At 36.3% G+C, this 27565-nt stretch overlaps 3 protein-coding genes and 2 long non-coding RNA genes across 12 annotated transcripts in view; 2 read left to right on the plus strand and 3 right to left on the minus strand.

Annotated features, from left to right (window-relative positions):
* On the minus strand, positions 1-3839 carry LOC125386519. The gene is made up of 2 exons (XR_007226751.1): positions 3725-3839; positions 1-3483 (listed from the first exon to the last, which is right to left on the minus strand). It is a non-coding gene; the product is annotated as an uncharacterized LOC125386519 (long non-coding RNA).
* LOC100647641 (tumor protein p53-inducible nuclear protein 2) lies at positions 3693-24312 on the plus strand. 8 transcript variants are annotated; one of them, XM_048413164.1, is made up of 6 exons: positions 4668-4881; positions 17366-17555; positions 18482-18523; positions 19502-19890; positions 20139-20198; positions 20514-20726. In XM_048413164.1, exons 1-5 carry the CDS (start codon positions 4840-4842, stop codon positions 20163-20165), a joined length of 690 nt encoding a protein of 229 aa, XP_048269121.1. In that variant the 5' UTR covers positions 4668-4839; the 3' UTR covers positions 20166-20198; positions 20514-20726. The 8 variants fall into 8 exon arrangements, with proteins under 8 accessions (XP_012172973.1, XP_012172972.1, XP_048269121.1 ...); XM_048413165.1 differs by having other exon boundaries at positions 20456-20523; XM_012317582.3 differs by lacking the exons at positions 4668-4881; positions 20139-20198 and adding an exon at positions 4218-4355 and having other exon boundaries at positions 20514-24312.
* LOC125386513 lies at positions 14718-15491 on the minus strand. The gene is made up of 2 exons (XR_007226745.1): positions 15355-15491; positions 14718-15248 (listed from the first exon to the last, which is right to left on the minus strand). It is a non-coding gene; the product is annotated as an uncharacterized LOC125386513 (long non-coding RNA).
* LOC100647520 lies at positions 21050-26326 on the minus strand. Its single transcript, XM_003401625.4, has 3 exons — positions 26106-26326; positions 25686-25850; positions 21050-25230 (listed from the first exon to the last, which is right to left on the minus strand). Exons 1-3 carry the CDS (start codon positions 26215-26217, stop codon positions 24917-24919), a joined length of 591 nt encoding a protein of 196 aa, XP_003401673.1. The 5' UTR covers positions 26218-26326; the 3' UTR covers positions 21050-24916.
* The window catches only part of LOC100649120 (protein Hook homolog 1), a 2169-nt gene continuing 930 nt past the window's right edge, over positions 26327-27565 (plus strand). The window contains exons 1-2 of the mRNA XM_012317570.3: positions 26327-27127; positions 27201-27459. Coding sequence (XP_012172960.2) covers positions 27059-27127; positions 27201-27459 — 328 coding nt within the window. The 5' untranslated portion in view covers positions 26327-27058. The remainder of the gene's footprint in view (positions 27128-27200; positions 27460-27565) is intronic.

The raw sequence follows: 27565 nt of genomic DNA on the forward strand, positions 1-27565 counted from the left end.
TCAAAAATAATGTATAAAAAATTTATTTCGCCCGCTATGAGACTTGTACAAAAATTGAATTTATTAAATCCGTATTTGAATCCAACGTGTTTTTAGACGCTGTTACAATAAGCTAAATACATTTACTTATCCGTGATTATTGTCATTCCCAAGGCACATTTATCCAAAATGAGAAAAGAAAATGAGAAACCCTATAAAGGTACAAGGTACTAAAAAGATACAAGGTTGACGTGACATCTTCTTATTTTGTAGAAAATTTACGAATTCATTAAAACTCATTAAGTTCTTAAATGGCTATTTTATGGACATAGATAAACTTGTTCTGGTTCTGTGATTTCGTTGATATTTTTATTTCTGCTCTCGAAATAGTAAAATTATTTTAGTATGATATAAACTCGTGGCAAATATTAAACCGTAATTTATATACGTAAGTAGGTGCCAAAGTGTGGAAATCAGTGCTCGTGATACAAAGAACATGCCAAAGAAAATTCAGTTCTCGTGTTCACATCTACTGTTGATAAATATTCTCTTTATACACAAACATATATACATATATACGCATCATTTATAAAATAATTTAGCTCGCAGAAAACCGTCTCAAACACATGTACGCTTGTAGTAGTTCATCAATTTGAACTTATAGAAATCCTTTACAAATACGTATATTATGTGTTATATAAAATATTTTCAAATTTTACTACCACTCTTATGAGACTTAATTATTATGATTATATTGGTAATGCTTGAAACAAATCTGAAACTATATATATATATATAAATTACAAGATATTTAGATATATATATTTCACAGAGATCATAAATCGAAATCATAATAATAAGCCTCTATATCAGTTTGAAAGCCACGTAGCGCGATCGCGTTGTGTAGATTTTGTGTCGAACAGTCCTAGTACATTTGAACGCTACGGACGACTGACGGTATTTTGTATTTCATTGTTATCTTCTCAATAACTTTTATTGAACAAAACTTGAAATATTTAATAATATAGATATATTTCATAAAGTAACAAATATATTTTTTTTATTATTTAATTTGAACTTTATAATTCGTCCAGCTGGACATTCGGTAAATAAGTAACAAATATGACGAGCTCTATTGCGCTGCTTGGTTCTCTTCGTAATCGATTGAGACAAGCGCTATCGTGTTATTCGGGATTTTCCGACCCTATTTTTACAACGACTCCTGGGACTCAGACGGATATTTAATAAGATTATCCTGAATACATCTCTCTATTTTACGTTGTACAAATTATTCATATTGCAAAATTTTTGAAATTTCGTTATGAATAAAAAATAATTTTCTTCAATTGTTGACATTTCCTCAATTAATTGCACGCTATCAAATCTCACATACGCAACGTTCGATATCGTACTAACAATTTTTCCATTAAAAAGAACGAAATATCCAAATAAGTTCCCCTTTTACACTTTTATCGTAATTTTGTTTTCCTACTACTAAATTATCTCCCTCTATGCGTATATACATATCTTGTAACAGAACATTAAAAATCCATTAATTTGTTTCCACGCATTTATAGTGCGTCTTCGCTTCTAAATGTTATTTTCCAGGGAATTACAAATTAACGATTTATTCATACTTAAAGTCAATTTGATGATAAAAGTTTCTTTGAGAAGTCAAAAGTATAAGATTCGGAAGGCTAAAGGAATAAGTTGTCTGATCGATAGATTTCGGGATTGGCTTATTTTTTGAGCACATAAGGGTTTCCGGAAATCAATGTCAGAGGAGTAGGCGATACTGGGTCGTAGGAAACAAAATGTTTCTAATGCCTGGTCTGTTACTGGCGTGCATTGACTCGTATCAATTTAACAGCGAAATGGAGGCATCCCCCAAACAGTATTGACAGGGGAGACTGGCGCAGGCGTTTCGTTCACACTGTTTGAAGTGGTATTCCAATCTTGTCCCATTCACTCCACAAAATTCATTTGTATTCCATCTTCGAAATCCATTCTGCTCTTATTTTTCGCCAATTTCGTCATACATTGTTCTACGTAGCTATCAGTATGAAATAGCAACGTGCGCATACAATCTCTTCAAACTCATTTGTAAACAATGATAAGATTACGTTTGATTTACGAATGCATCTAATCCAGCAAACAAACGTTACATGGAATTATTCGATTTTTAAGGAAACATTACAGCATCGTTATATTTAAAGTTTCGATAAAGTTATATCTATATTAAGGTATATACTAGAGTATAAATTAGACATAACCTAGACATAAACTAGTCATTGTATAAGAAAAAAAAAGGAACGAAATATCTTATTATAGAGTTATTACGACTTAAAACAATAAAGAACAAAGGATTATGTATTCGATGGTTACATTCAACATTTCATTAGAGCTACATTTACAGTTTAGACAAGGTTATGTCTATATTAAGCATAGATGAAACATAACCTAAATGTACAAGTAAGAAAGTTTCTCGTAGGATTATTACAATTCAAAAGAATAAAGATCAAAGATCCATTTAGCAGGATTTGACGTTTCGACTATCGATTTTTTTATATCGAGTTGGCTAACTTTACTTTATTTTGAGAAGCACTGCTACATATGATTGCCACTACAGGCAACACGATGTCGCTACGAGCTAAATGAAGCTACTTTATTTCAAGGAAAAGTAATGGTAAGGGACATTTCGCAAGTATATTCTCAGACTTGGACTTGGACTCTTGGACTTGCCTTTTCGGTCCTGAAAGAATTTAGACACGGAATTTTCACGGAAAAAGGGAAATTTGTTTAATAGGCTAGATAAAAATGAGGCTTTCCAAGTGTTCAAGCGTTAACAGCGGCCAGCAGCTGTTCGCCCAGCTGAGCGTTCCCTCACTACCGAATTGTTTTCACTGACGAATCAATGAATCGTCAGGCCCCCGTCGAATTCTCGGTTCCTGAGGGTTCTTCCTTTAAAAAAATACTTACGTGTCACGTACGCTAAATTACGAAAGATTCACGTTACGTCAGTTAACGTTGCTAAAGCTGTTCGCACGTGTCCGGGTGCGAATTCTCAGCAGCCAAGATGAAGGTCAGCATAAAAATAAAAATCACCCGAAATACGTTTTGCGTTGTTTCTCGATTCTTTCAATCTATGGAAACTTATTCTTAACAAAATCTTTTTAACATATATGTAATTGAATTCTATGATCGGCACTTGATATTTATTATCGTAAAAATGGGTTGCTTATTGAAGGTGGGACAACGATTATATCTCGCGTAATATAAATAACGACAGTTAAGAATTACATTATCACCGTGCTAGATATTTTATACGAGTGCCTTGCACTACCAGCAACCAAGTCACGGAGCTCCTCATTGATTTTCCACTTCCTGCATTTACGGTTCTTTCAATTTCGCGTTCTTACATCCCACGCAATTTCGAATGTTATCCTATATTTTTTTCAAAATACAGTATCGTCTTTAAACTATATCTCTGATGAATAAGTCTGCCTATAAAAAGAAGACATAGTTAGTAAAGAATTCCCATAAATAGCAAGATCTTAATATTACAGATAGAACTAGGATGACTTCCTATCGAATCGTCAGATTTTTAATTTTCCAAATTCAGATAAGATTTGCGAAATAACCGAGAAAAGAGATCGATGCGACAGGGGCGTCGTACGATGGTACGACCCTGATATTGCTTTAAAAGCTTCCCCCCTATACGGCTGTCCCCACCACCATGTTGTACCTCGGCTCTCGCCCCTCAACAACGGCTTGACTGTTCAGCCAGCCAGCCAGTCGAAATCAGCTGACGACTATTACTACGGGCAGTTCCTACCACGGCTCCTCAAACGCAACACTGTTCAGGCGAGTGGATCCTTTTCTCTTCATACACTTCTTCTTCCTTCCTCTTTCTTTCTCTAAACACATAGACGTTTGTCGCTTGTTTCTCTGGCCAGTGTCGTATCGCGGGGGTCAACCAAACCCCGGGGCATCGCGCGAAACGCCGATAATACGCAAGACAATGATCAGTTATTTGTTATGGTCGAGATAAAAGAAAAAAGAGGATCGAGTCGTACGAAACCACCCTTTGACGCGGGCCTGTTCGTTTATTCGGGTTTTTCTTCGCTACACGTCTACGCTGTGTGTTACCGCTGTGTGTGTGGGAGTGAGTGCGACGAGGGTGGGAGGGGGTAACAAAGCTCGAGAAAGGGAGAGATAGGTAGATAGTAAAAGAGATGAGGCGAAGAACACGAAGTTAACGAAACGAAGAGGGATGTTCTTTCGTGGGAGAAGGGACGATCCTGACCAGAAGTTCGAATGCGTGTGCGTGAATATGTCGGAGGCCGAGTATCTTGAGACGCACCGCGCGTAACTGTGTGGGTATTCTGCTTAACTACGTTATTACTGCATCGAAGGAAAACTGCTCTATATGCGCCCACTTGTTCCTTGTTCCTCTTTGCCGAAGCGAGAGTGAGGAAACGAGAGAATGGGGTGTGAGAGAGAACACGATAGAGCGCGAATTCGAGATCAAGGTCGTTGTCACAGAGAGGCAGCTCGACGCGCGTTTCTCTTGGTGTACGTCCATATACATGTCTCTTCTACGGGCGTATTATGGTTGTGAGTGTATACACACGCGGAAACCTCGGTTTTTCGGCACTCGCCTACGTAATTCTTAAGTCGGTGTGACGTCGAACGGTACCGACGTTATCGACCGAGTATAGCGTACAGAGGCGCGTGTTCGTGAAAGTGATTAGAAGAAGACAGAGAGCGGACTTGCAACGCGGTCAGGATCGAAGTGCGAAGATGTAGAACCGTGGTTTTGTGCGCGTCGCGGTGATAGAGCACGAAAACGGAGGAGGAATGATGCGGCGAGTGGGGCTGACAGAGACGCGGATACATTATGTACGTATAGTAGCCGGGAGAATATTCGATCGAAACAATGCAGTGGCAGTAATACGCTTGGTAACCGACCGGTTGATCGACGCAAGATTGTTGGAAGTGCAAGGGCAACGGGGGGCCAGTGGTTGTCACTGATGCTTTCCATTTGTTTCTTTTCTTTCTTTTCTTTCCTTTAATATGTATATATGTATCTTTTTAAATGACCCATTCTTAAACGTCGGATTATGCAACTGCGTTCGCAAACATATGATCCGAGCCAAACGAGTCTATTCTGGCATACATATATCGATATAGATGCATCGTTTTATCCCACGGGTCGCGTCATCGACACGGAGGAACGACTCTAGAACGGTTTCTTCCTCTCTTCGGTAGTGCGCGCGAGATTTGGATTCGTCGAACGAGTTTGTTTACTTGGATAGCCAGGAAGCTCTGGCGGGAGGGATCGGTAGATAGAGCGTGGGAGAGAGAGAGGGGGCATATGGAGAGAGTATAGTAATGTCGACTCTTTTGCTCTACGATGCGTTCAGGCTGTCTCTGTCTTTTTCCGTAGGCAAGGTTGTCTTTGTTCCACGATCGTCGTACTGGCGACACTACGGCTGCCTTGGTATGAATATCGCAAACTTAATGGGAACGTTAGATCGACGTTTCGGTATCGAATTTTCGATCGAGCCTGTGATCAACTATTCAAGGTGAAATCGCGGTTCACTTTGGTGATTGGACTTGCAAGTTATGGCATAACATTTAATGAGAAGTTGAGTTGACGCGTACGGAATTTGATTTCCTTTTTCTTTTATGTATTTTAATACTTCATTGGTATTATTGGATTCACGGGTAATCGTAATAGGTATTAATTAATTGGTATTATTGGGTAAGGTTGTTTAATTTAGCTACATTTCGTTTGGCCATATTAAATATTTTTAATAGATTTCTACGTTATGGATAATATTGGAGAATTGAAAAAACGTAAAACCTAGATTTAAGAAACTTCTGGGTCGAAAATTATGTACGTTCACAAAATAATAAATCAAAGTGTCAAGATTGTAGATAAGTGAGATTAAGTTTGAGTTTGTGTTAGATTTGTAAACTAGATACTGGCTAGGGTAGGTTGGGGTTATGATTTGAGCTTCGGTTAGGTTTGGAAAGTTTCTTTCGTTCAAAACTAGTATTTTCTTTTATTTTACTCATCCGGCACTTTTGAACAAATTTTGATAGCTTGCAAAAAAATGTAAACTTCAACTGAAATAATATTGAATCTTTGATGATTATAATTCAGTGCTAGATTAAGTCTCTCAATTCTAATTCGTATTCTTATTTTCTCGGATAAATAAAAATTATTAAATTGCTTCTACGTAATTATGCATGAAGTATAAATAAAAACTAACTGGTTTTTTATTAGCTTCATTCAAATTTTCGTGAATCACAAACGAGTCAGCGATATCAATAAAAGCTTGACTCTACGTTACATTTATTTTATTTCTACGACGACGAAAAATTAAAACTTGAAGTTTCGGGAGAATTTTCGACCTAACTATATAGAGGATTCATCTTTTAACAAATTGTAGAAGACGCAAGCAGTGACTAAATTACTAAACGAGTCCCAAAATTAGAAGCCTCGTATAAACTGTGTATATTTACGTAATAGAATCCTTGATATTGTCTAAACTCGAGACCACAGTTAAACTTCACCTAGTCTATTTCAATCCGGTGGAATGGAGTTCATGGTGAAGGTTTCTTTGAAATTCTGTCGGAACAACTCCGAACATTCGCGATGGTATCCCGACTCTACCTGAATAGACTCATACACACCATCTTTTGTCTGAAATGATCCTTCGGCTTCTCTATTTCGGCCTTCCATCGATCGTCTTCGCGTAGTATTATTAGAAAGCTCGCAAAACTTCTCGAGAGTTGCATCATCGACGCCTTCCCCCGGTCTTAAACTTTTCTTCGCGTCGTTCCAGCTTCTGTGTTGCGCGTTAGAACACATTGACCCCGTTTTAATCGGCAATTTCGTTGCTACATGCCAACGAGCTTGTTGTGCTCGCTTGTTATGTAAACTATCGAGTTACATAATTTTCCGGAATAGAAACGGAAATGTTTTGTGAAATGCATTTTACAGTACGAAAGTGCTAGAAACACTAAATTTTGTGACTCACAAAAGTATTGTTTCAATATTCTGGTGAGCGAGGCAAAGAGAATAAGTCTTTTACTCAAGTATACTAATATTTTCTACGTTCTTATCTGTTGATTATGATTTTAATAGTATAAGACAATTTCGTTTCTTTCTTTTCCTAATAATATATCCGTAATCCAGCATGGATTTTAATTTGATCGTACATAGCACTTTAAATATAATATTACGAGTGCTTCTCTGCAAGACTAGTAATTCTAACTTGTAATCCATTGCTTGACCACCAGCGAATTAGTGTAGGAAATTTTCACGTGACCGTCCTCTACGTTTGTAAAGTGGAAAAAGTGGATTCTCGTATCAAGTGGATTTTCCTATCAACAGTATATTAATTTTTGCAAAATTGCCTGTACGTTTCTAATAATTGCAGAATATAAAAATCCCCGAAATCCACCAATTTCAGTATTTCTGGTGTTAGGATCTATTTGGTCGGTCATGAGAATTGCTTTCTCGTGTCTAGCCAATGAACGGCCGAGTTCATTGAAGGTTTTCTTGGAAAGCGAGATGGATTCGATGCGAAAGATCGCGACACAACGGTCCTCCGTTATAGGCACACTCTCTGTGCTCGTTGAGAGGGAAAAAGAAGGAGAGAGGAGATTCAACGACAAGCCAGAATCGTAAATTATGACGATTGTTTGGGTACCGTTAGAGTTGAATCGGTGATTAGTAGGCTATATTCCCTGTCTAAGATTTTACGCGTAATGTGAAACGTTTATTAACACAACCAGTGTTTCTATGGATCAACGTTGATTTTATCTGAATCGCCTCTATATAACTTGTTAGGACTGGCGGCCTTGATTTTTATTTGATCGTTAGAATGGTTTGGAAAAAACACGATTAGGGAACCTTAATGTTAAAGCTAACTCAACATTTTGACGAGATTATAGGTTATTTCTGTTCCTGCTTCTATTAGAAATTTCCATTTATGTATTTTTTGTTTCCAGAAATTTCCACTCAGATGATCATAAAATTTGAGTAAATATCTTTTCACGATCCTTAAACGAGAATTACAGAGCGTTAATGCAATAAGTTTCTTTGTTCATGCTTGGCTCAGCAGTTTACGGTATTTTATTAGAATTTTTATTTTGATGTTATCTTGTTGTACGTGCCTCCCATTAGTACTGAATTGGTAATTAGATCAGTTCTCTTCCAATTAAAGAGCGCAGCTTTTGCTTCGATGAAGGACTTTGACGTGTAGTATTTGTTAGGTTAGAATTCATAGGTCATCTCTATACGGTTCTAAAAACGTATTCGCCTAATACAATTAGTACTTATTTTATTACCGATTCAAGGGCTTAATAAAGCGTATATAATATAATAAAATAAAGTATATGTAATCCAAGATATTTTATTACGAATTTCCAATCCGCTTTAATTTTCAGAAAATGTGATTTCGTTATTCGATTTTCGATGTGCTTTAATCCGCAGAAAATGTAATTTCTCTTATGAATCTCCAATATGTTGTATATTTTCAGAATATTCAGTTTATGTCAGTGTCAATGAATGTGAATTATTGTCATTCGATTTATTTGAATTATAGTGAAAATACACTTGTATTATTTATATTTTAATTCTGATTGCGGGTTTTGAAAATTACAAATAGGGAACGATAATATAATTGAAAAAAAATATACGTATGTATTAATAAATAATTCTTTAAACGTTGTATTTTCACTTATCTACTTCATTGAATTAGTTCCATTGATAAACTTACGTCACGAAGAAAGAAAATAAGTTTAATAGTATTTTATTTTCAGCATTGTATAATTACAAAATAATAGTTGAATTAATGAAAAATAAATTAAAATTAAATTCCTGATGCGTTGGCATCCTCATTTACATTAATACCATATGATCGGTATAATAAGCAATATTTTTTACTTAATACCTTCTGCTCTATCCTTTCTTTTAATCGATGCCCTACGCTACAAAAAATCGAATATTCTAAGACATTCAAGGGTATTCACCTTAATTAAATTCCTAGCGCGTTGTATCCTCATTTACATCTATTCTATTGAAGCAGTATAGCACAACTCGATGATACTGCCATTATTAATATTCTTCTTTATCTATCTGTTAACATTTTCATATAATAAAAGTATGAAATAAAAAGGAAATTCAAGAAGAAGAAATTATGTTTGCTTTCCTTTCTTGGTGACCCTAACGGATTTTATTAATTTTTATCTCGTCACGATGATGGGGATTTATTGATACAACCCACCAGGCCCATTACGAACTTCCTTATTGGTGTGAGGATTTTCGAGACTAACTTAAGCCACGTTCACACTAATTGTAAGTAGTAGTTGAAGTTAAAAAGTAGTTGTTCGAGTAACTTGAATTCGAATAACTTGATTAATCTGGGCATCTAACAGTTTACGCTAGTAAAGTAGGTTTTTTGAAGTTGCTCGAGTTCGAATTGTTCAAAGTCAGGTAACATGCTAATCTAAACGAGGCTTTACGTGTTGCTTAAAGATCTTATCGTCGATGTAAACAAATGGTGCGCTAGTAGATTCGAGCCTGTTGAATTATTAGCGGAAACAGTTAGGCAACGCGTTAGATAGATTGACGTTACGTGCTCTCGCATATTCGTGGCATTCGCTTCCGCCTACTTAACTCGACGTCTGAGTAATTCCAGCTTGTCAGATCTGCGTCGGTTCACGATTCCAGACTGATTGTAAAGCAATTCTTCTTCAAATCGATTGAGAATTAATTTCGGCTAGCCAGTTTAATTTCGCTTGATTTTCTGCTGAAAAGGGGATTCTGCGAGCGCTTTGAGGTTATGTCGTGGTTATAGATAGGAATGCCTGCTGGGATTAAATCCGGGTCTTTAAGAGAGAGGTCTCTTGTCGGCAATAAGATTAGATTCAAGAAAGAGGCTTTGTCGATGGAAAGTTAATTGAGAAAAATAGTTCGTTGTTCAATGAGAAGAAATTATTGTATTGACGTCGATTAACTTGTTTATCTCCGTGTTGTCATATAGTTGGACTATTAATTACTACCTGAGGTAGTTTTCTTTCTTATCGTGTTAATTTGTAGATATCAATTAATTAAAAAATTGTTTTTTTTTTTTAGAAAGATAAGACTCGTCATATTATCATTTCGAAACAGGAGGAAGTTATAATTCTATTTCTTCGTGCCATATACCCTGTTTTGTCTTCTCTTCTTCTTCACATTTGTATCTCTTTAAATGTTTTCCTTTTTCTTACTTCTTACTCTACTATCTTACTTTATTTGCAAAAAAATGTGAAATACTCTGGAACCAAATACCTCAAAAACCATCATTATTTTATAACAGCGTGTATGATATAATCTCGTTAGAAGTATTGTAAAAAGCGCGGAGTAGTAATTATAGTGGGTTTATACACTGTGAAAATTCCCTATATTGACCATATACATCGATTCATTAATTCGTTGGTGCCACATCTGGGAATTAGATATAGAATTATAATTAATATTCTGCAATAATATGTGGTTAGCATAGCAATATAGGGTTCTGTGAGACAATAATCCCTGTATTTTGTAGATACGATTATGGGTCGAAACAGTGTGTTTTGTCGTAATATCGGGGAGTTACAATTGTAGCGATGAAATCAGCGACTTTTCTGACGTAACGATAAGCCTCTACCGTAACCAGTACGATTAGTCCGATTATGATTCACGAGGAACACGAGCAGAGTTCTGAAGCTCGTTCGTTATTCGTGCGATATTCAAGGAAACTAAGATAACACGCATTTTAGACGAACAAAAAAAGAGAAAAGATTGCCAGAGAACAAAGAACGGAAAACGACTGAAAAAAGTAACTAACGATAGAATAATAGAAATGTGGCGATTGCGTTGTTAGATTAATTATAGAATTCTACGAACAAGACATTACTTATAGTGAAATATTACTTGACATATTCCATGTCGTCTTAATTCGCAGCAACTATAATTCATTGTATTAACTTAGCTATTTTCCTTATTACCCTACCACTTTGTCTTTATTATTTCCTTATTACTTTTTCTATTGCAACTTTCCTAATTGAAGTATGTTTATAGTATATTTGTATTACGTTGATGTTAGAAATATATCTGTAGTGGTTGAACTATACACGTGTCAACTAATAGTTGACTACACTAATATTTAACATTGTTCAACAATGTTACAGACATTATATAGTAGTAGTAATAGTATCTACTATAATAGATTTATTATAACAATTCTCAATTATACCAAATTCATTACAAAGATCTGCAATTACATTAGGTCCATTTGAAAGATATTCGACTATATGATATTCACTGTAAAAGCTACTATACAAGATATCCACAAGGTTAGATTATAGAAAACATGCACTATACGATTATGCTAGACTACAATTATATATTGTACAACTATACAATGATTAATTTCGCAAACGACAACGATTGACAATATGAACCTCCATATAGCTAATGGATGATCACGCTTCCATTCGATTTTCGAATTCCATCGCGTCATATCTATTCATGCTAACTCGACACTGTCATATCATAACACCTAATCGGTTTATCTTTTAACAACAATTACGCCAGTCTCATGATACACGGTAACAACAAAGGAAACAAGAAAAAGAACAAAAGATGGGCATAAGATTGTTGCAATTCGAAGTTATGCGATTCAAGGATATCTGCTGCGTAGACAGAAGCGCAAAAAGCTGAACTCATTCCATTAACATAATTACGCGATGAGACACTTACAATAATGAAGACACAACGCGACATCGGTAAACAGCGCGTGCTTTGTCTTCACGGATTTTCAAATAATTGCTATGAAACTTCAAGAGCATCGTCAAATGATCAGTCGATTATTGCCTAAGTTCAAGGGTACTTGACAAATCTTCAAGATCGATTTTGCATGTTTTCTATATTTTCTTTCCCCGTAGAATACCATAAGATACTCTGTGTAACATTCTTAAGTAGTTGGCGAGGGTGTCTCTGATCTTTGTGCCGACCAGGAGATGTTGCAGCTATGCACAGGGTTTGGAACGATAGCTCAGCATTTTTAGACAGTGTAAATCGAACGTGGCCGAGTGATTCGACACGGTATGACATGTGGTTGCCAGATTTAAGGAACGTGGCAAAACACAGCGCACGCAACTCTCGGAAACGTGTTGCTGTACTCACGTTGTGTCGGAACGTGGCATAACCGATGATGCAGACGCGAGGAAAGTCGAGACACGAGTTTATATTTACACCAGCACCTTGAAAAAATTCGTGCTTCGACCATGTAATTCGCGTTTCCCTGGCGTGAGCTCGCGGTTCACGTGAGTCACGCTCGAAATCGATACGATCCTCGCCTCACACCAGGTGTGTATTACGCTTCGTGAAAAAAATGGCTGAAAGTCAGATTGGATCGAAACGATCGAGGTTTGGTCCGTTTGAGAGAGGGTGGATTGGATGGAGGATATTTTATATCGATTTTGTTGCTTGCCATTTCGTTATTCGAGATCGTGTGGTTTGGTGGTTTGAATGCGTCGGTAATGAGGGCTGGATTTTAATTGATAGAAGGTATTCCGTTTCTGTTCAACTTTTCCTGGCGAATTTCGATGCAATTGGATCGGCAGTGATTTCAAGGTTGAACAAGAACGCACAACCGCATTTAATTAACTTCGGCATCGAACTTTATTTTAGTGGAATTTACACACGCATTTAACGCTCCAACTACCAGGTAGTTGCTATAAAAAAAATTCGCAACTCTTTATAGCAATCTGTATGTTAAATTGAAATTTACAACGATGTAGTTTCAAACATTTACTTGATACTCATAAAAATAAAAATTTGCATAAAAGTCTGCAGTTTAGCGATCACAGAGCAGCGGTCGATCACGTTGCATCGCAATCCGTTATCTGTTCAGCAATGAAATTAGCAAAACAGATGTTTATCCGCGATAATGACCAAGCAGGCTTACTCGATGGTCGCGTTTTCACTGGTCCATGAATCATTCGCGTGTAGCGAGTGGACGCGAACGTTCCTTCGCGACTTTCGCGCACAATCTTATCGAATTTCTCGCCTTATCATCGAATAGATGCGCAATCGAGGCGCGTTTTATATCTTAATTACTTCCTTCCGTACACTTTTCTATATTTCTCTTTTACGTTGTTCTTTTTTACGTTGTTCTTAATTCTCTTATCGAAAGATTACAAAGTTGTGTCGCGAACAAAGGAAAAGTTTATTCAAAGACTTTCAAGTTTCGTTCAAAGGTCATCGGGTTAGTTTTTGTTTAAATTGTGTTTGATTCGTCAGATTGGCATTATCTGCTCTTATGGTATCGGTGGACTTTTGGAATGTTTAAGTAGGTATGCGTCAGTGTATCGGTTGCTTGAGTGAACGAACGTAAACTGAAAATTGTTTCACAGTTAGAAACATCGTGTGTTATTATCCATCACGCGCGTACCGTAATTGAATTTCTCGTTAATTCTATTCCGAGTTCATGTAACGAAATAGTCTTAAAGGTACGTCCTCGTTAATCTGTTTCATTGTATCCTGTACTTTCTATCGTTTGCGTTTTATCTTCGATATAATAACATTTTAAGACGTGTTTACAATTTTCTTTTTTTTATTTTTAGTGGTGTTTGTAAAGTTTTAGTGTTTATAAAACGTAGGAAAAACGATATCTGTAAGTATTATTATAATACTTTGTACAATAGACGCAATTATTTTACCTGCTATCTTTATTACTATATTATGCATTTAGTACTGCTATACCTGTCATTACGCTTGTCACTATACTAATTAAATGCATGAAACTCATGATTATTCGAAATAAATGACACGTGAAGTTCGAAAATTCATATCTCGCAGTGTTTTCTAAACAATTTCGTATCAGCTACGAGAATATGCAGTAAAAAATACAAGTTCGTATTCGTAAGTGTTTTAATGTACGACTTCATTTGTGACTTTCGCAACACTATAGAGTCATTTCAAGGTCAAATAATTTCTAGTATGCTTTTTGTATTGCTTCATAATCTATAACATTTATTTAAAACATTTTTCCCTATTCTTCGTATTTTTCAAAATAATTCATCATTCACAAGCTCGATACTTCATTCTCTATTGCTATTGCTATATTGCGGATTACAGTGATATACTATTGCTATAACTAACTATCGCCACAGTAGCGTAATCATTTGTCCATAAAGGTTAGGAATTCTATTAACCTTTTTCGATGGCACCACTATTTATAGAAATAAATGGTTACCACTCATTATATGCCACATTCTGCATAACTATCTTAAAGCGGTGTATTTCCTAAATGATAGAAATTCATATTTACAGAAATATTCAATTATGTCGCAAGAGCTACTGTGATATTCAAGTTTCGCGCAATAATATGGTCTCGAAATTTCCAATGAATTAGTTCTTTTCCCATATTAAGACTTAGCCAACCGCGCGGGCCACAGCGAGCTATACGTTTCCTACCGCGCATTTTCCCAAGTATCAAGGACTAATATTCGCTACTTAAAAAACAAAGGAGTGTAAAAATTATTTAAGTGGTTAATTATATTTGGTGATAATGATTTTATTTAACGATTTCACATATTGTTCATACAAAATATGAAATTAAAAGTATAAAGAAATATAGGTAAAATTAAGAACATTAGAGTTGACTAAAGATAAATAACACGACTTTAAATTAAAAATTAAAAATTCACAATGCATTTTAATATTATTTTACAGTGTGATATCGTTCGATTACAACTTTATTTAGCCATAACTGATAGTTTAACTTCTTAATTAATTTTAACACCACTAAATTGCTGTACTTTATAAAAACAGTGAAAGTGGCACAATTAATTGGCAACAATTCCAGCTAAACAATAACTGATAATAATAACAAAAAAAACAAAAAAGGAAAACGCGTTGCTAAAATCAAAAAAGGAACATCTCCCCCTTCGGCCACGCAGCGATGTTGTTCACAGAGGGCAGATCTCCCAATTCGGTTGGCTGAGTGTTAACAAAGAGATATTAACAAATAAATTGTTGACCAAAACTAGCCTTTTTCTAAAATGTATAAAATCCTCCGTCACAGTATATTTCCATCAAACAGGTCAGAAATTCGATTGAACTCGTTCAAAAATTCATCATCGGTCGTGAGAAGCCTTCTCGAAGAATCTTTTTTTTCACTCCGACGTGTGAAAATCGTCAATCATGAATTGATCCTCTTCTAAAATGTAGGAAAACTTTCGCAAGGTAGGAAAATTTAAGCTAGAAAAATTGACCGAATGTCCAGCTGGACAAATAAAAATTAAATAAATAAATAAAAGAAAAACCTATGTATAGGCACACGGTATATTTCTACTAAACACAGGTTCGTTCGAAATCCAACACCGACCGCGAGAATCGTTTTCGAGGAATCTCCTTTTTACTCTGGCGAGTAGAAAAGCGAACAAGGAACGACAATTTGAAACGTGGTGGGGGGCGGGGAGGAGGGGGAGAAGGGTGGTCTGGCGAAACGTGCAAACCGCGTGCAACAGCGTGACGCGGCGACTCGATAAATAACGAAACGCAGGCATCGGTGTCCCATTTGCGGGGAAGCGAAGCGTTCTCACGCGCGGCTCACGTTTTTCCATTGCGCAACCGTCATAAAGGCAATTACAAGGCCTCGCGGATACACACTTGGCGATCCTAAAGGTATCATACGAGAAACGTCGGTCGTAGATAATCAGGATTCGACGAATATTGGAATTTGCCATGCGTACCGCAAGGTTCTGTTCAACCATCGCCTATTTTCTTACATAATTCAACGTTGATGATGCTCGTGCTGTCGTATACGCGTCGCGATAATTATAACATGGTGACCATGGGCCCGATAGCGTTCTACTACGCACTTTCTGCTACACGCGCTCCATTGTCCGATAAAATCGAGATTTCCCGACGATTACTTGCAGCTGCGTTCCGTACAGTTGAAAATAATCCTACCAACGTACATAGAACTTTACCAAATTTAGCCATTTTAACCCTTTGCACTCGACGGCCTTTTCGGTCAGACGTAGCAGCAACTCGAGGTGATTTCGCGCGTAACGAGTGTCTTGTAGGTAACATAAAATGATTTTATAGAAAAATTAATTTAAAGAAACATTATGTTTTAATAATCTATATATATTTACATCTTCGAACGTATCATTGTTTAATATTTTTTCTCTATTTTCCCCTTTTTACAATAATTTATAAAACGTCTGCCAAAATGCATCCTTGGTTTATCGGGACAAATATCGCAATAATAAGTTGTTTCGTGTCTTTCTCCTGCTTTGTTTGTGGTAAGAACACACCTTACAATCCTTTTTTGTTTCTGTTAAAATTACATGGAGCTTTACATTGAACCGAATTTCATCGCAATTACCAGTCGACGTCGAAGCTGGATCTCGCGGTTGTCGAATATCTCCTCTCAACTGGTCTACTAAACTTCTTATAAATCGCAGGTGGTTAAGTGGCCTTTCGTTCCTTTGCTCTTTTACAGAATATATGAATTAATTTCCAAATCCATATTTTTTTGAGTTTCTAAATTTACGAAACTATAATACTTCTGCCATCATCGTCGAATCTGAACTAACGTCAGAACCATAGTTTCAGAAGAATTTCAACATAAATATTTCATCTCCATTTTAAAGTGTAACACTTCACACTTCATAACAAACGATACAAAAGAGCTAAGAAATCTATTTACGAACCAATACTGAGCTGTCATCAACTGGAGAGGTCGAAATCTAAGATAAACAGGGACTATCGCCTCTTATTCCCCTCTCGAAAATAGCCCCTCGAGTGCACAGGATTAATCTCTTAATCATATTTACCAACCACCAATATGTCACACTCTTTTACTTGAGAAATGTCTAACTAGGAATTTCAGCAACCAAAGGTCTCAGAATCTTCGTCATCGGAACTGTATAAAGTAAACGGAACTGTGCGGAATCAAGCTCATTTATCCCAAAATTATTTAACAATCGCCAACACATCCCATTCTCTTCGCCTAAAATATCTCCGACCAAGAATTTTAGCAGCCAAAGATCGTGCAAGTAAAACAGATCGAACCTTAGCGAACCTAACTCGCCGATGATCAAATTTCAGCAGTCTCAAATTGCCCAACAAATAGCCACCAATCTTATTCTTTCCTCTAAAAAGTCTCTAGTCAAGAATATCACCGACCAAACGTTCCAAAATCTTCATCGCCCATACGAAATACGGTCGACCTTGGATTATCGAATATCAGTATTACGCTATCGGTGCCATTACAAGTTTTACGAATATTTTTCTAAAATGAGGCGTTATCCGTTGTTATTATAGGCACTGAAGAGCAAGAAGAAGGTCAGGATGCTGAGCAGTTTGGCAAACTACCTACTTGGAGGTAATATCTCCGACGCGCAGGATTCACGACAAGAGTCCAATAACGAAACCCCGGAGTCCCATCCAGTAATAGCGAGGCTCAGTCAGGTGGAGATTGAGGGCGATGACTGGATCCTCATTGACCGTGCTGGTACGTTCAACGAGCGAGATAAACGTTCCTTTCCAAAGGGGATCTCGAGAAATTCGAATATATATATATATATATTTTGTATCTGCATATACATATATATATATGTATATAGATGAAACACACATAGAAATCACATCTTGCAGTCCAACTGCCTCTCACACGCCAAGGGAAGCTTTCTGTCCCCTTCGGGTGTAAAATGAGATGACTTGGACTATACAGCGATGAATAATGCGAATGCTCCAGTGCTGGAAAATAACGAGGCCTTTCTTGCCCGATTGTTTTCCTAATGAAGTTTGTTTGACTTGTCTTCCAGGCTGTTTAGGGTGGTTGCTAGTTTTAAGCGTGGTAGGTCTGTCTGTAGTTATTGTCGAGCTTGGGAAATAGGCAGAATGTGTTTTATCCTTGTTATTTATTTTTTTTTGTATTGTTACTTTAAATAGAATTGCATGTCAAAGTTTCGGGGTTTAACTTTTCTTTTTTTCTCTTTCTTTTTTTTATTTCGCTTGCCTGTGCGAGTTTTGCATTGCTGAAAGAGAGAGGGAGAGAGAGGGGGGAGAGAGAGAGAGCGTGTGTGTGTTTTTATAATTCTTCTAAGCGTAGAAACGTTTGAATACTATCGGTATGGAAAATTATTAAATTTGATTTTTCTCTTTTTCGATAGACACTGTATTTTATATCTTTCATAATTAGGTTCATTCGTTAGACGTTTTGATGTTAATTTTGTAGAATTTATAAAAGTAGGTGTATGAAAAACGTATAGAGGGAAGAAGTGTGAATTACATTCTTGTAAAGGGTTGAAACAAGAGATGATATACGGGCAAAATGCTTCATTTAATGCATGCAGGGTGTTACAGACTACTGACGATGTTGTGTACTTTTATTTTTAGCTTTTAACAATTCATTCGCAATTTCTCTCCTTATTGCAGACAATCCAGCAAGTTCCACCACTTTCTTCGACTCCATTTTAGGTATCCATTTTCCATTAGGTATCCGTTTCAAGTCAGATTGCTTGAATTCAAATAATATCGAGATAAATGAAATCAAATGACTTAGGTTTTTTGAAATTTGATCAGAAATTTGAAATTAATCTACTCCGACATATATATAATATATATCATATATAGCTTTTAACCAAACATATGATTATTATGAGAATGATTAAAAAAATGGAATTCAAACAACCTGACTAACCTAAGCTACATTCTAGTCTATAAAAAAACAGTGACGATTAAAAATATTACGTTGTTACACAATAAATGTCGTTTTCTGCTCAACTTTCCATACCGGTTCATTTTTATATCAAACAACTCTTATATGCCACGTATACGAACTTGTGAGACAAGCAAACCTAAACATTTGAAGAAGCTATATGAATTTGGATGCTACTTACTTACAGATCTTCGTCTCAAAGTAAATAATAGTTCTATCAAAGCTAGTTGTCAGATGCTTTATCGTAGAACAGACATTCATTGTAGAACAATGTAATAGAATTTCGAAAGACGTATTTGCAGACCTGAAAATATTATCGAAGATTATAATTAGAGAAAGTTTCAATACTACATTCATAGTTTTCTTTTTCTCGACCGAGTTTTTAATAGTGCGTTGCGTTTCTTTCATCGATATTGCAGTTCACTTCTTCAAGGCAGTTTCAGGTCTGCCCTCAGAACAAAGATACTAGCAATTATAAGTATTTGGACACTTCGTGGTATAAACGTAAATTCGATGTTTCCCATTGCTTTTATCTCTCGATTATTTTATTATAAATCTATTAATTCATTCGTATCGTACATGTTATACAATATAAAATACTACACAGAGTAAAATCTCTTAGAGTTTCGCAATGATTGTACGAAATAGATATCCTAATACTTATGACCGACGGTGTAAGTTATCTACAGAGCGTACACCGGAGAAGTAATGCTATAAGCGAGCTTTAAAACCTGCAGTTGACGGAACGACGGCGCTGGAGGAGTCGTGGTATGTAACACCACCCGCATGTTTTACACGGGCTGGTCCCGTGAACGTAGAAACATCACCGCTAGAGGACCTGCTGATAGAGCATCCTAGTATGTCCGTTTACCGAGCCACAGCGCCTTCGATCGCTCCTGAAACTCCACCGCCAACGCCAGACGCACCGGAAGAGCGAAGCGTCGAGGAGGATGCTCTGCCAAACGTCGCTTCCAATGCACCGGTTACGGCAACACCGGCATCGCCAGAACGTGCCCCCGGCAGAAGCGAAGATGGACAACAAGCAACCCGTAGACAAAACATTCATGACGAAAGACCTCGTGTACGCACTGAGAAGAGGATAGTTCAGCTTCGGTCAGCGCAAAAGGTAATTGCTGTTAACTTTTCTTTTCTTTTTTATAAGCGAGAATATGGTGTTTGTAGCGAGATAAACGCCAGTTTCCTGGAATACTTATCTGCTTATTACACTAATAAATTAACTAATATTGATTCATTACACTGATACAAATCACAAATTATTGTCAAGTGGTTGTGACGATAAACTATATTCTACTATTTCTTCACTATCGAATTTTCCGCTGTTCCCTAAGAATAATGATATGTACTTGATAATAGTGCATTACGAAGTGGAGTATAATTTGAAACTTCTACTGGAGACCTGAACATTTTACAAACGTAAGACAAAGAAGAAGCTAATTATTTTATCATCATCGCTCGTCGCCAAAATTCATGTTTCAAAATCCAACGCTGATTATCAGTTAATATGCCTGCTTAACCAAAGTGCCCATTGCTGAAGTATAACAGAGATAACGACCTGTCGATAGCCAAACATTTCATTTTAAAATTCAAATATCAGATTACTTTTAACTTTCACTTAAAACTGAAAAGCTCGATCCTTCCAAATATAAAGAAATTAATTTTCCGTATTGCAGCTTATTATGAAGATCAATTTCAATGAAAGTTTTGAGTGTCAATGAAAATTACGTGCAGGTTTACGAGAAGAGGACTACCCAAGCACTGAAGAGAGGTCGCCTGGACAGAAGTAACAAGCTGAGGGAAGTGTTGAGCGTAAAAGGCAAGCGGCCGCGCCGCCAAGACCGCTTGCGTATCCAAAACAGTGGCGCGAACAACAACCGGAAATGCTAGTCATTTGATCTCAGGCCAAGGTGTACTCATATACTTTCTTCCTAAAACGCGAATAGGCATATAACAGAAAAATCTATGTTGCATTGAAATAACGATTAAAAGCAATTATTTAATAAGAAGAAAGAGAGGAAACCAGTGAGAAATGGAAAAAACAATGAGAAGAAATAAGAATAGAGAAATTCATTTCTAAAACCCCTATTTATCTATTGTTTGGTGGAACCCATAAAACGCTAAAATCGCATAAAGCAACTAACAAACAGAAGCTAATCGAAATACAAAGAAAGAAAAGGTAATGATAAAAATCTTGTGGAAAAACAAAAGAAAGAAGGAATAATAGCGAAGAAGATTAGGTGAAAGTGCGGTTATCCTCTCTTATCAAGTTTTATGTTAGCTAAGCCGCTCCTCCGCGTACAAAAACACTGAAACAATTTCCTATGCAAGAAGGGTTCGTATCAAGAAGAAAAACTAATATCACTTAGCAAAAAAAAAAAACAAAAAAAAAGAACAAAAATATTCGATACGAACTTGATATCTTGCTGGTGGAAAAGGAAGAAAAGCGAAGAAAAAATATAAAAGGGAAGAAAGTATGAGAAACGTTATTGGTTCGCGGTGAGAGTCTCATCTATAGAATATCGTGTATAATGGCGCGTGTATGGTACTCAGTTGAATCGTGTGTATAATTTTTAGCCTCTAGTATGGGCAAATGTGTTTTTACTCGTACGTTTAATTCGTTAGTTTTTATTTAAGTCATTCAATCATTTATGCGCCTGTGTAGCGTAACAGGAGTATAACTTTTAGTGTAATAACCGAAACCTGATCTTATTTTCCCCGAAAATCCCATGGACGTCGCTATCCTGCTTCTATAAACTGATTCACGATGGTGCGACTTTTAAATGGCCAGAACCTCACTTCGGGACCATACCTTTTAGGTTCACGTAACGATTAATTTCTGCTGGATTTTATCAACTATAAATGGTTGATTATAATTACAAACGTGGTATAATTTATGCGTTACCTTTCAAAACGGCTGCGAAGATAGCTGATAGTGGTAGAACGTCCATTTGATAGATGTCGCTGTTCTTCGTGGTGTCTTATCTTTTTGAAAACATAAGTGTCACGATTAGACTGCGGATTTTTCTGCATTCATATGAAATTTAAATGTGCAAAACTGAACGGAATACACGTATACAAAAATATCTAGAATATCCAAGGTAAACTAGCGAAATTTCTATCTAAATTCCATCATTTCACTTGTACAACACCCAAAACAAGAAGAACGCAAAATTGCCTAAATGTCCACAGTCTACTTGCAACACGTTTTCCTCTAAGCAATAAAACGCTGTCAAACAAGAGACTGTAGCAAATGTTTGTCGATGGACGTTCGTCAATAAACGTATTTATTTAGCGGCACACATGGTATGGTACTATCAACTGAATATCGATTAAACTAAGCGTACCGTTTAGATAAAGTGAAAACGAGGATGACACACGCGTCTTGAAGAGAGAAAATGGAAGAAAGCCTTGGCTCCTCTCTCTAATCGTCTCAACGAAAATTATCAAAAGTCTTGTCAATAGTTCTTGGCCTGTGTTATGCATAGATAGAAATCTAAACCTAAAAGTTGACGAGTAAAGATGATTCAGTGTCTCGTAAAGGGACAGAAGCAAGGCTTGAATACAAAATTCTTTCTCTCAATCTGGAGAATCAGTCTCTATATAGCTGATGCGCGTTGTAGCGCAGTTTCAAAGTATTCGCTTTTCGTGGAAGGATCGAAGGATGAAGCAAGTGCAAGCTGTCCTGACCGAACCCAGGGATCTCGTTGACACTGGATTGGTCGAGTCTCACTCGTTGAGGATACTTGTATCTGAGCAACTGGTCGGACAATTGGCCCTCTTGCATAATTGGTTATTAATGTAACTAACAATTGCACTGTCAATATTATTATATTTAGCGAAGCGAACAAAATTTTACTTACTGGTTTCGTTTGTTTATCATTAGTAATGGACTATAGATGCTATAACACTGTGGAACAAATTCATGGTTAAACTCAATTTTTTTTACAGTTTATAGTAATTGGATTGTAAGTGTTGTAGTATTTAGCGAATTGAACGAATTGTTGTATTCTATCTTTTGTAATCAATATGACGTGTAATTGGAATTCATTAGCTTAACAATATCAATTTAATTGTGCAAGAGAAGAGCCCCGAAAAGAATTATAATTGTCAGTTTGAAACTCCTCAAGGTGCTTAGGGCGGACTGTTTTCTAATTTAAGAAAGGAACACAAGAAACCTAAGTTAGGTTGAGACAAGACAAATAAACAGTCTGCTTGCAGATGTGCTATGTAATCTTGAAGAACGAGCCAGAGTTCAAGTACAAGTATCACGGCCATAATAGCGAAACAGCTCGAGGAGAGAGATTGGTGTCGCCAAAATTGGACTTTTTATAAATTCAGACTCGCGTGTCCAAGTATCAGTGCGAGATTGTGCAATATCGTCACTATTATACAAACTCCCCTCAGATGATTTCTTCTATGAAGAAAACCCGGCGACACCACGTTCAACTCGACAGCAATCTCGTTTAAATGAAATTCAGACGTCTTTGAAGTTTCAAGAAACCACAGAATGCTAGAGAACAGTCACTGCCTGGAGTGTTTCTTCGAGAGTTGTTTCGTCAAGGCCCTAGAAGCTGGATATCGTCCAAAATAAAAAAAAAATAAAAAATAATAATAATAATAAATAAACTAGTAGCAATAGAAACTCGTCCAATCAAACTATTGGATGATAGTTGTCAGACAGCTGTGATTCAAACTGAATTCGACCTCGAGCGACCCTCTCCTCCGCAAGGAGAATAGCTAATCGTGTTTCAAACAGGAAACTTTCCTCCTTTGTGGTCCTAGACTCGTGAATTTTTCTAAAAAAAAACAAAAATGTAAAAATGGAAAAAGGAAAAAAATATAAAAAAGGGACTTTAATTATTCCAGATCCCACTCGAGATTCTTCTAAAGCGTTGTAGCCGCCATCTAGCGAGCTATTATGGTACTTAACAGCCTGATGCGATCTGGAATAAGTTAAGTTCTCCTAGACATTGTTCATTGAGGCAAATTTTTGGCGTATTAACGAAGGAACCGAAGTCAGGGACCGCATTGGATCCAACTCGAAATCAGTCTGATTTTAAATGACGTTTCTGTAAATAATAATTAAAGATGATGAGTGTCGTGAACGATTAAGGGCTGCGTTCCCGTTGGTTTGCCAAGCTGCACAAAACTATAGTCCGAAGAATAACGAAGTGAGAGATTATGAAGGATGTTCCTTGCTCTCGCGGTTAATTCATGTGTACACGTATTACATAACGTTTACCTTTCTCTCGTAAGAAACAGTGTTCGTCCTGAATAAACTCATTACTGCTGTGTAATAAATGTATTAGAAAAGAAAACAGAAAATGATAAAAAGAAAAAAATGATAACGAAAAAAAGGATTGATACGAGATGAATAGTGTTGATGATAGGCAAGGTGACTTTTGTGGCGAGAATTAACATACGATTTTATGACATCTTTCATTATCGTATTGAATCATGTTATCTAAATGTATGCTCGTACACCTTGACCGTATAACGATGGTTATAATAAAACATTTTATGTCGCTAATTAATTGTCAACTTATTTTGATAATTTTCTAAAGTAACTTTTCCTCTTTTTCTTTCAATTTTTTTTAGATACTTTTAGTTTATCTTAGATAGCAGATTCATCCGAATCGAGTTATTTTTAATTAATCTTTACCTTGACAAGTATTTATCGCTTTTATTACAGTAAGCCAGATAAATTAGCAGTTTATTTCATACATTGTATTTTTAATCAACAGAACTATAATACTCGTTTGATAAAATATTATCTCTGGTATTTTCGATAAAATCGCTGTCGTTCGAATGGTTTCTTATTAACTAGTTTTTCCCGGTGTATTTATAATTTCATCGTAAAATTTCATTGGCTATGCCTTGAAAAATAATTCTTTATCGCAAAGAAACCTAACCTCTTTTCAAACTACTCTAGTTAACTACGCTTCTTTATATTTGTTGGCACTTGCGTTATACTTTATACTACTTCGTCTCTCCTATTAAAGAAATTCATCCAGAATAACCGTATACAAGGTGTCCGCAAAAGAAAGGATCGGTGTTTCTACATTTAGAGAATTTTCGATAAATTTAGACAGAACGTCAGAGATGAAAATGAGCTGAAATATAACGATCGATCCTTAATTGGTCAGATAACCGCTCAGTTCTTCGTCAGGTCGTTTAAAATCGGCTATGTAGCTGCAACTATGCACAGAGTGAGGTGTCCTGTCTTTTGCACCGAGAATCGAGCATAGATTTCCATCGCAGTTTAGATTCAAGGACATCTCTCTTCTTAATTCCGTGCATCGACCAATTTCGTAGTCCATATCGATCTCTCTGCCTCGTCGATTTTTGCTGAACAAAAGTTCCAGGCTGTAAATAACGCTGACCAACTCCTCCTCCAGTTGAGGATCACAGGAAAACGAGACCATACCTGGCTCGCAACCGGGAGCGCCTGTTATAATTCATGAATAATCATGTGTTAATCAATCGTGGCCCGAATCGATAATTCATCGAGAGTTGCAGGCGGTTGAGGTTTTCTATTTTTTTTTCTTCTTTTTTTTTTTTCTTTTCAATTCGACGATCGTGACGTATAGGTTATATTTACACAAAGTAGTATACATGTATCGGAAAGAAAGGGATTTTGAATATTTTGTTATTTTGCCAATGGTGGATGTTGCAGTAAATATTTAATACATCAACTATTTGGTATCAATGTTTTTCAAATATTTGCAAAGAATTAAGCGAAAGCAAGGAAAATATCAGAAGTAAAAATACTAATAAAGAGCGAGATATTTTATTCGTAATAAACGAGCGTTCGAATTAACAGATGTAACAATACCATGAACCATATTTGTGAAAAATGATGAGAGAATCGAAGTGTTGAGTTTTGTACTGATAATAAGTAACCTTGAGTGTCCTGTACAGTTTCCCAGCGAACCAACGCCTCTTGCAAAGGTTTGTATAGCTGTCGCCTGTTAGGGCAGCACCAGTTGGCCACTTTCGCGTCTAATTGTACTCTGTCTTCGGTGCCTAGCTGGCTCCAACTTAGGAACAGCTGCTTCAGTCGCGGCACTGTCATAGAACCCCATCATAAATACGCATCTATGGCCAGTTTACAGTCATCAGTCACCGATATAGAATCGATATAGTTCGTAAACGAAACATTGAAAATTCTGTCATGGAAAATAGCTATCATTCTAGAGAACTCCGTTTATTCTGATAAATTCATAAAATAAACGACTCGCTGAAACGTCATGGAGCGCCGTATTTCAAGAAAAATCCCTCAACCTTTTCTCCTTTCTTTCTTTTAGAAAATTGTGCACACACCTTCTGGTATCAGAACGAATATCGTGTCGCATATCTGCTCGAAAACAGACTCTTCCATCGATTCATTTTCCTCGTTCTCGTGGCTGGCGGTGATCGTGGATTTAGATTGCATCGCATATTTTCAGCCCCGAGGGAATTCCTGTCATTTTGTCGACGATGTACGAAGTCAAATGAGAAAAAAAGACGAAACGTTAACACGCTCGCGGACAACTTCATTGGAAAACGATCGTTATCCTCTGGCCTTTAACGCGTTCATTTGCTAATTGAGAGAACTTTATTATTAACGCTATACGTCGGTGAATAATCCGCGCAGGAAGCTTTTAATAATTATTATTTTATCTCATGTTATATATCAATAAATAATTATTGGATAAAATGTTTTAGGCGGGAATTATTATCTCATTACGATTATCTATCGGTGTATTGTTTATTAATTTTGTCTTCCTTCCAGCTTTTCGACATTATCCTTTTATTTTTGTATTCGCAGTTAGTTATAAATGTTTATTAAACTTTTACGAGATACTTTTTAGATCAAAGAATTATTCGTATTGAGAAAAACAGAAGATTGTAAAGGTATCCGATGAAACGCAGTGAGAAAACCAGTAAGATGGTATTCAAACAATTTTTAGTGGTTAGAACAAATTGTAATATGGTTAATATCGTTTCAATGTATTAGAATATTCTTCGATTGATTCTATCGTGTAATCTCAGACACGAACCACGTGGTTCGTGCCCATTCTAAATTCAAATCCTTTTAATAATCTCACTATTTAACTCAATTTGTTTACTTGAAAATTTAAAATGTACACACAATTCAAAAGAAATATTAAAAAAAAAATATCAATTCCCGAATAACCTATTTTCTAATTTTCCAAATGAAAATTATTCCACTATTAAGGTAATTGTTTTGATTCGAGTTTCTCAGCTGCTTCCAAGATTCGAGGTATTTCAAGATGGAGGAACAAGAGTATATCGGTTGTGAATTACAAGGAATTCTCGAGGAATTCACGAGAATCAGAGACGTGTGACAAAAGTTCATTTCTCTTCGTTCAATATTTCGATTTATCGGTTTTCTAATTTTCTAAAAATCAACAGGCGTACCTCGCGTTGAAAGCTTATTGTGAAATGCAAGAGGAGGCTACGTCGATAGAAAAAGCACGTTCCGAGAGGTTACAGATGAATTTGGAGAAACTTTCCACGACCTATCTGCTTCTAGAAAATAGATACAAGTCAATCGTTGAAAAATTGCAGACTGAAAGGGACGATCTTCGTAAAACAAATGAAGAGCTGAAGGAACAGTGTGATCATTTGCGTCTGATCAATGCGGAAGATCGTGGTGGAAACAACAACCAAAGTAAAATGATTATTTCATTTATTTAGCAAAGTAATCAGCGATATGGTTATTTGTTTTACTTTATTTATATAACAAAGTAGGCGATAAAATGATAGTTATATCGTTG

This window comes from Bombus terrestris, chromosome 16, assembly GCF_910591885.1.
Source record: "Bombus terrestris chromosome 16, iyBomTerr1.2, whole genome shotgun sequence".
Classification (NCBI taxonomy): domain Eukaryota; kingdom Metazoa; phylum Arthropoda; class Insecta; order Hymenoptera; family Apidae; genus Bombus; species Bombus terrestris.